Source organism: Ornithodoros turicata, chromosome 4, assembly GCF_037126465.1.
Source record: "Ornithodoros turicata isolate Travis chromosome 4, ASM3712646v1, whole genome shotgun sequence".
Lineage (NCBI taxonomy): Eukaryota > Metazoa > Arthropoda > Arachnida > Ixodida > Argasidae > Ornithodoros > Ornithodoros turicata.
The window spans coordinates 61400560-61410405 of record NC_088204.1 but is presented as its reverse complement, the minus strand read 5'-3'; the positions used below and the strand labels follow the sequence as shown (position 1 = coordinate 61410405).

Sequence of the window (9846 nt, the reverse complement as noted above, 5' to 3'; positions counted from 1 at the left end):
ATGGCGAGATGTACGACTGCTGAGGTGAAAAGCAGGTTGCTAACATGCAAAAATGTGTTATGTACTCATATCGCAGTGCTCCCCACTGGCTTCAGTGTACCCTCCCAATGGTAGACAGTACTGAAATATTCATCTAATATTTGCTCCATTGAAATTACTAGAAACGTTACTAAATTTCTTAGCTTTTAGAACAGTGTCACCTCCTTCACTCACATCAGACAGGTGAAAGGTTATGTCCATTGGGTGGCATGTGCTGGACTTTGGAAACAAATGAACAACTGTGGAATGACGAGTGATGAATATCCTATATTGGGCATGCCTGCACATGTTCCGCTCTTGAGACTTTTTTTCTTGCACATCTGTATCATCAAATGTTTACGAAGTCTGTACAGCTTACCCTTCAGATGGTACAGTGGTATTGAATTATGAAGATACGGAAGCCGCTGCTTGACACTGTGCATTGCTGATGTGTTGTGAGTAGCTATTGTTTCCAGTTGCAGCACTCCTGTACCACAAGCACTCCTGTGTCCTTTGTGCCATAAATTGCCAGGGCAGTGAGCTGATCCTATATTGGGGAGAGTGTACAGGAAGGATTGAGACTCAAGCCAGTCTGTGTGGAAGCGTTGAATGAAGCTAGTCTGAGCAGCTGTGAAAGAAAGCACTGACATAATGTAATAATTCATATTACATAAATCGCAAGCAAATGGCCGGTTAGAACCGCTGCAGATATGACACAAGTGTGCTGAGGAATCCACACCGGCTTACGGTTTGGTCCACTGCTACACCTAAATATACACTAGAAAACGAAAATAAGAGGCGTAAAATAATGATTTCATGTGCCCGGAAACGAAAACAGCTACTGGGAGTGACCGCGTCAAAGTATACTCCTGTCAATGGCTTAGTATCATAACTACCGTAGTAGTTTTAATTCAGTTAGTGTCCACGAAACTTCGAACTCATGTACTGCAGAAAGTCTAATGCTTATACCTGTCACTGTGTCAAAAGCGCAAATGTCCATCGATGGGCTTGGAATATGCATGGGTTTCACTCTGGAAGCAAAAGAAAGCAACACAAGTTTGCAGCGCTACTATTACTTCAACGCTATACGCCATCTTTATCTCGTGAACGTAAGAACCCTGGGATTACGTTACAAATGTACGGTAATCTTACTTTCATATATCTTCTCCACAGGATTCATAAAAAGACGGTCGGCACAACATGGACTTTTAGCGACTTTTTCTTTTCTTCTTTGTCCTTGGCATGCTCACTCTTGCTTTGAAGATATCACTACGTCGTACTACGTACGCGTCGTCTGAGAAGTGCATCGAACACACATGACACGCTGTTTTCAGTTTGATCCCACGGTTGATAGCCCGCAACCGTTGCCACTTTCGCTCCGTATACACCGTCGTCTTCGGTATGGTAAAACGAAATATTCGGATCCTTCATTGAGGTATTCTTGCAGTAAGGCACACTGCAGACATTATCAACCGGCACCCTTGACAACAAATGCCGCGTAGACCAATTAGGAGCACTTTGAAAGTTCGGAATCAGGACAGAAGCAGACGGAAACACTGGCCGTTTGTCGTTCTGCCCGGTTGGTGGTGGTGGTGGTGGTGGTGAAAGGGCTCGCCGTTGTCGGCCCTGACAGAGGTGGGCAACGTCACGACTGACGCCCTGGGGAAATGTGCGTCCTGCGGCCGACTTCTAAGGAACTGTCACGACTATGTCTGAAAGCGTCTGAGGAATCCCAGAAAAACACCAGACAGCACAGCCGGCACCATCCGGGGCCTCTCATACTACCAATCAGCTGGGATTCCGTAGAACGTAACTGGTAGCTGTGTTGCCAGCTGACTTTTGTGTTGAGCATGCGACCTGAAAATTAATTTTCCCGATAACAATGCAGATTTTTTGCGGCATAATTTGTAGGCTTACATTTCAAGCTACGGGTAATCGACGGTGATATCTCCCCAAAGCGAGTTTGCCGCATGCTACTATTCGTTTAAGGTACTGTAAAGCAGCACCGATCAAATGTCATTTAGTGTGGCTATTCGATAGTCCAAGCCACCAGGTCAAAAACTGCGCAAGTTTAATTCCAATCGGACGGTGCTTTTAATTAGAAAATTACAATTAAAGATTACGGGCAAACACTGTACTAGGTATTCGAAATGATCCGTCCTCCTGACACATACGGGCGGAACCACATTGCATGCGTATAACACTGGGCCCCGACATAACAATCCACCACAATCCACCATAAAATCCGCCCCTGCAATCCACACAACAATCCACATCTGAGGATCAACGGATAAGCGAACTGAATGAAATGCTGAGCCGTCGAAAAAAATGTGTCAGGCGTTCAAGAAGCCAGACAGCGTCGGGTCTTGTTTGTTCACAGAGAGAGTTTGTTCGTTCGAAAGAGGGCCGCGAACAGAAGGAGCGCGCAGGCGCAGCAGAGAAGTAGGGAGAGCCTCCATCGAACAGCGGCCCGCGCTGAGTTACTTCGCAAAAACAGGGGTTAAACAGGTTAAAACTGCTAACAGGGGTTTCAGAATGCATAGGTAAACAGGAAAACTAATAATATGGTTACTAAAATAACGAAGTTACGATGTAATAGTGTGTATGTAATAATACAATTTTGAGTGTTGCCCGCTGTACAGGGGGTTGTTTGACACCAGGCGTCGCACCGCTCCACTACGCCGCATCTTTCATGGCAAATTAAAAATACTTAGAGCGCGGTTTGTCGGTCGTATGGTTCCGCATATGGTATTTAGAAGCAAATAAAGTATCTAGTCACATCACCGGCATATCATGCTTGTCTACTGCTTTACAGTACCTTTAACATACAGTTATGGGGGAAACAACACTGTCGAAGGGGGAGCAGATATCACCCTTCCCAATGAGGACACAGCGTACATGTCAAATAGAGTTTTATGACTTTCAACTGTGGGGAACACGAGCTCTTGCGACCATTTGACAGTAAAGGGCGCGCTGACCCTTTGATGTTAGAAAATTGGAAAAAGTTTGTGAAAACGGTTTTATCACGAAGTCCAATATGAGACCGGTTTACAAGGTAACTAGCAATTAGACCAACCGCAGGTCCTGTGATATCCTATAACTGACGGATTTAGAAAGAAGAATTTCGTGGGTGACACAGTCAAAAGCTCTAGCCACCCTGGTCGATAGTTTGATGCGTTCCGTAGGAGAGAAAGGAGCCGTTTCTCTAGAATAACACTTGCAGAAACCGAACTGGATTGCACATGACACATGAAATTTGTTAAGATAGAACAGTCTTTCAATGATTTTGCCCACCATAGAAAAATATCGAAATTGGTCTGTAATTACTGATATCAGAAGGATCACCTTTCTTAAGTACAGCCACAATGAATATATACGCCTTGCCTAAAACAGAGACTCACAATGTGAGATAGCACAGGGGATATAATGGCCATAACCACTTTCAATTTAGATGCGGGTATGTTGTCATACCTAGGCAGGGATTTCCCTACACACCCCCCCCCCCACCAGGGGGGTGTACACCCTCCCTGCATTTTTGCAACACCCCCCCTGAAATTTCTCAGGTGACCCCACCCAGCTCGGTGGGGTCACTACCAACACGTTCTGGTAGTGAGTCCGGCGCAGCGAGTTACATCCTGTAGTGTCAACCTTGGGCTCTAGGACCACAGTCATACGGATGATCGTACCATGCATTTGTCCAAAATCATTTGAAAGTGACTGTTCAATGCATATATTGCGCTCATATACGAGCAAAAAATGCGTGCGGGCACGAAAACTCAATGTGGATCATCAAGAAGCATTTGCGCCCAACTCAATCAAGAGAGGTATTCTGCTTTTTTCGTCTAAGGTTTTCACCGTTGGTTGCTAGGTATTCATTGAGCTTCGTGAGATAAGGTGCAAGTCTTTTTTGTTTGTCGCTGGTGTGACTATGCATCTTAATGTTGAAATGCCGTTGATAATGAATCTGCATTCTAACGTAAACAACATGAGCAAATAAAACGGGAAAGCTGTGCAGATATGTCACCATTGTGCCACGATTATTTCCGTGTCTAAGAAAAATTCCGTAAGTGGAACATTCACCAAGCATAACCCCCCCCCCCCCCTTGAAAGCTCGGCACCCCCCCAGCACTGAATTTCTGGGGAAATCACTGTACCTAGGTGACGTATTACGCAATGGTAATTTCGGCCACGTCCGTAGGTGTAGGCTGAGGGGAAGTAAAGATTGCAGAAGACGACATGGCATAGGAGCAGGTAGTACGTTTCCCTTATCACTATCAACTAAGGTACTAGAAAAAAGGCGTTGAAAGCGGCAGCAATCTCCTATTCTCTTCCAGAATAGTACCGTTTTGCATGATCTTATCTATCCGGGCCCTCGTACCATCCCTATTAAGGAATTTATTGACTGCCTTCCATTTATCTTTGGTGGTTGAGTAGGACGTGATTTGTGATTAACAGACCGCGGAATTATATGCACTAAAAAACCGCTAAATATGCATGCAATCATGCAGCAAACTATGGGAAAACATGCAACTAAACATGCAGCAAAAAATGACTAAACATGCATAATACATGCAGCTAAAGTGGCAAAGCAAGCATTAAACATGCTGCAAATGTGTCAAAAAGTGTAGAAATATGCAATATGCGCATGGGTTATTTTCATGCGTGTTGTACAGAACTTGAGGGTACACTCTACATTTACAACATCAACAATGACTAGAAGAACGAATGTTACTCCACCATCAACTACTTGTAGTTCTGGTGACAATAGACCACGATATACTGTTCCACATCTGGTCGCACCAGCGCGACCTACGTTTCCATATTTTTTTTTTTTTTTCTTTCTTTCTATTTCTGTTCTATTCCATTCTATACTGCTCCAAGTTTTCGGGGCTGAAACTTTGACATCTCTCAGTAAGCATAAGCTTGTATGCTGAAAAGCTCCTCTCAACAACATTGCTTCGGTGACCAAGGAGATAAATGCTGGGATTCTCTTGTACCTAAATGGGGATTCACCTGGCACTATGAATAGGAATCGTTCTCTGACGAGAGGGTCGGGCTATTGACAAGCAAGGCCAAGCGCGGGACCAGCCTATTGTACCAGATGACCGGATGCACGAATTCCCCAAAAAATAAAGAAAGAACGGGGGTTAACATGAAAGAACTGGCTAACCTTTTCAGTGACTTTCATCTTTCAACGGGGGTTAAGTTCCACTGAACTGAAAATCTGGACACGACGGGGAAGTGTGCTGCACACAGCTTGACGACGAAGAAAAGTATTTTGAGTACTGAGTAGACAAATACTGAAAAAAAAAAGTATTTTAAATACTTTAAAAATATTTGTCGCAAAAAGTATTGAGTATAGTACCAAAATACCAAAAAAAAGTATTTAAAATACTGTATTTTGAGTACGTACTCAAGATACGTACAAGTCTGAGCCGACTCCAATGCTGGTTTTGCATGCACCTGTAGCGAACGCAGCCTTCCGCGCGTCTTCACGTGCCCGGTATCCGAGAAGGTCGTGTCAACCGGATGCGCGCGCGCATTTATGCACAAACATGCAGTATTCTTACAAACATGCACTAAAGTCCGAAACATGCATTTTCATGCATTTTAAAACCTTCACTAATGCATTCATATGGCCTCAAAACATGCAAATATATTGCGTTCGAAGCTCTGCATGCCCCGGAAACAACAACAACAACACAGATGAATGGATGATGATGATGTGGGATGTTTCCCTGCGTTGGGTGCAGGACCCTACCCCATTCCAAAGAGGTTCATATGAGAGGATGACGAGGGAACGGAATCCCTACAGTTCGTGAAGGAGGCCGGTGGCCCTCAGAAAGGAAAGAAAAGCGCCAAGTGCACGGCACTGATGTCCAGGGTTATTCCATGGGCCGAGAACTTTGCAGATGTTGAATGGCCTCTGATCGAGCATTTCAAGTTGACATTTAAAGGCCCGTCGCTCGCATACGTACTGGCTGCAGTCTTCTAAAGTGTGTCGGATTGCTGCCGGGACACCACAAGTTGTACACAGCGCCATGTTGCTGTGGCCCAGCCTATACCGGAGTGCAGGGGTGAATGCGACGCTAAGTCGTAAACGACGTACGAGAGAGGTAAACAGGCGAGGGAAACCGTCTGGCATTTCAAATAATAGTGTTGGGTCAACAGCATACAGAAGCGACCACTGGGTGATGTCATGACACCATTCCTGATAGGCCCAAGGCGAAGTCAATGCGGACAAGAGGGAGCGTCTATCCCCATTCGAAAGTATGATGGGGACTGCTGAGCGGCGATGGTGAGCCGCAGCAGCTGCCCGATCCGCTTCGTCATTGCCTCTTATGCCAATGTGGCTAGGAACCCATTGGATGGTCAGCCGGTGGCCCCTGTCTTCTAAAACCTTGAGCGTCGTCAAGATGTTCACTACCACCGGAGCCAAGGAGCCACGGATGCCCATGTTGTCTATGCACTGCAGCGCTGCCCGCGAATCTGTGCAAACCACCCAGAGGCGGGGGTGGTGATCCAAAATAGACTTTAGGAATAACAGGATGGCATACAACTCCGCAGAGGTGGCCGAGGTGCGGTGCGATAGGCGGAACCCACGTGAAATTGATTCCTCTGGAATTACGAATGCCGCAGATGAGCCGCCAGTAGTAGAGGAACCGTCCGTATATACGGCGGTTTGGTTTCCGTATGCAGCGTCCATCCACTCCAGAGTAGCCTGCTTGAGGACTGGAGCAGGGGTTTGGCTCTTCGACCCCTTGATTCCCGGGATGTGAGACGAGATGGATGGTTTCGGCAGTGTCCATGGTGCTACTGAAGAAGCGGTTGGGGCAACAGTGAAGGCAGGTATATGGTCCGTTAGTTCTTGCGCACACTGCGCGATTTTGCTGTGGTTCCGCTTACGAAGCTTCTGTACCAGTGGGTGACGGCGATGGTGAGCGCGCAATCGCAAATAGTGGCGGAAAGTTTCTCTCTGGCGGAGGACGCCGATTGGGAGTTCCCTGGCTTCGGCTACCACCATCCTCGTCTCAGCGCAACGCGGAACGCCAAGACAGGTCCGCAAGCTGCGCGCCAGGGCGCAACGGAGCTTGTGTTCGGATGTCCGTGATAGTCCGTGCAACGCAGGAAGGCTGTAGGCTACTGAGCCACGAACAAGCGCTTTGTGGAGTGCCCCGGAAAGAAACATGCAAAACATGCCAATCCGCGGTCTGGTGATTAATAATAACGCCTCTTAGCGTGATCAACAACCCGAGACAAGATGCGTGAGTAAAGCATATTCCTGTTTCTAAGCATTATATTGAAAGGCTGTTTTTTCACCCTTTTCCAAGATTGTGTTTCTTTTTCAAGCACTTCAAAATACTATGGGTGATCCATGGGGACCCGGAGTTTATTTGTTTCGAGATACAGTTATTACAGTGTTAAGCTTTATAGCTGTACTGATCAAACCAGGAAACAAAGCATAAGCTTCATTGACACACGAGGAAGTGAAAACGGGAGTTTGTTCTTCAAGTACTTCCCATCACCGGTTTATGTGGTGTCAGTTGAACAGAGCCGTGATGACTGGTATGGTCGTCTCCTCAAGGGATATCAGTATGGGTACGTGTATCACTGTAAATATATATATACATAGAAGAGGAACCGAAATTCAACCAGTTTCCCCTCAAGCGTGTGGGGTCTGCTCTCTGTGTTGCACGATAAATAGTTTATTTTCTTCAAAAGTTACATTTCACCCTCAATTACATACTTTCATTTGCAATGTTAATTTGAGAAGTAGTTGTAGGACAGAACACCAAACCATTATGACACCGGTGTCAACATAATTCCAATGGAAATGGAATCATCATGAATAAACCCATCGCGTTTCACACGTTCCAGACTAATAAGGAAAGGAAGACAGTGCATCATGAATGGCTCACCTGCTGGCCGATATATCAGATACCTTTGGAACTAAATAGTTTACGTCCGTTGTTAAGGGGGTTCAACAGTGTGAAGTCGCAAGACGTACAAAATGGCCACTTTAGGAAAGAATCGTATGCGCTCTGGCAGATCTGGAGGGAGAAGTGGACGGTCTCATCCCCACTGCCGACGAACATTAGTTGCATTCGCACAGAATAACCACAAAGGACGAATACATCCGAGTAATGCTTTAGGCCCCCTCGCTCCTTGGACTTGGACGCAAGTTCAGTAATGCCCCGAATATGCCACACTGCCTGATTCGTTCCTGCTTTCACAATATGCTCCATTGTGTCCAGCTGCCGTCCAATAGTGTTCAGTTTTTCAATGATTTCATCGGTAGCCACGCTGGTTATTCCACGGTTATCCTGCGCACCGCTTGCGGCGTTCCCTGCCCTCCCTTGCCCTGTTCCCTCATTGATTGTCTTCGAACCGACTTCGAGTGTTCCCTTGAGGTCCTCTCGCGACAACAGATTTGTCGCTGCATTTCTTAGCGCTCCATCTGTACGTTCCAGCCGCTCGAGAAGTTGATCCAATAGCTGCTTATTTGCAGACGTGCACTGCTTCGCGCCTTCGACGCCAGCGGTATGATTGTTGAGCTGAGTTTCAATCGCGCAAATTCTCTCAGCGATAGCGTCCAGCGAGGCGTCGATTTTCCGGCCGATGTTCACGACTCCTTCGTTATCTCCTGCTTCACGTCCGCTGGATGACGAACTCTTGCATTGTTGTCCGCCGTAATGACTGACGATATCACGGCGCAGCACTGCGGCATTGCACCTGTTACACGACACAACATGGAAGGCACAGCCACTTAGGAAGTGATTCTTCACTTGCTCCATATTCCCAACGAAGTCGCACCCGTTGCTGGAGTTGCAACAGCGCATTTTGCATTTCTGGAGGTGATTCGGCTTGAACACGCATACTTGCGCTTCGCTTTCTTGTGTACTTTCTCCATCGAGTGGGCAACGTTGATTGCCACGAAGGACGACCTGATAACACTGGCCACAGAGTGCATGAGAACATTCCAGAAGAAATGTCTCTTTGGGAACCACGTTGCATAAAGAACAGGATCGGACGGAAGGGAGGTCCATGAACTCAATCGGACGCCAATCCATGGCGGATGAAAATCCACTCAAGCATTTTGCGGAACACATCTTCCCAACTCGAGTCGCGAGACGAGCGTAAACCGCTCCTCCCGACCCACAGCCAGATAAGGCTTACGCGCGATAACAGTGTGAGATTTTACAGCCAGACGGACTCAGCCAAATATAGCGCACACACAGACGCACACAGAATCGGCACGCAAGGATCGGATAACAAGAGCAGACAGGCATCCGGCTTTTGAACACCTGTGGTCGCTCTGCGCTCTCAGGTTTCCGGACGGCCGATGAGAGTAAGTTAGCGTCTCGGCCTCAATGTGTTAAGCACGCGGCATGTACTCTGTTTAGTAAAGTAAAGTTCCCTGTAACTGTTCCCCTGCCCCAACTCACACCAGCGGCATCTCGTGGAAACAATACGCGCTACTGTGAGTAGTCGCGGTGCCTCCCTCTAGTGTGCGTACAGCTAGTCAGTGCCTTCTCTACAGAGCCGTCGCGAGGCAAGTTTGCGCCCGGGGCAGGGCAAATCTGCAGCGCCCCCCCCCCCTTCCTAACTGCCGTCAGAAGCCTTGTAAACAAAGAAAAGAAAACGCCCATTTACACTGCCGAGACCGTAAATTCAACTTCTCTTCATTCCTACTTTATACTGTCCAACCAACCTGCCAGGGATTGCAGTTCGGCGCCCACTCTGGCGAGGGCGCCCGAGGCGGCTGCCCCTCTCGCACCCCCGTCGCTACGGCTCTGCTTCTCTAGTCCTTGCAGTATCCGATATCAT

At 47.2% G+C, this 9846-nt stretch overlaps 1 protein-coding gene across 1 annotated transcript; it reads right to left on the bottom strand.

Moving 5' to 3' along the window:
* Positions 1–7702: 7702 nt before the first annotated feature.
* Positions 7703–9414, bottom strand: LOC135393272 (RING finger protein 151-like). Its single transcript, XM_064623749.1, has one exon. The coding sequence runs from the start codon at positions 9126–9128 to the stop codon at positions 7953–7955; it is 1176 nt and encodes a 391-aa protein (XP_064479819.1). The 5' UTR covers positions 9129–9414; the 3' UTR covers positions 7703–7952.
* Positions 9415–9846: the final 432 nt, after the last annotated feature.

Coding starts and splice junctions, on each gene's coding strand:
- LOC135393272 (XM_064623749.1), bottom strand. CDS start 9,128: ATGTGTTCCGCAAAATGCTTGAGTGGATTTTCATCCGCCATGGATTGG.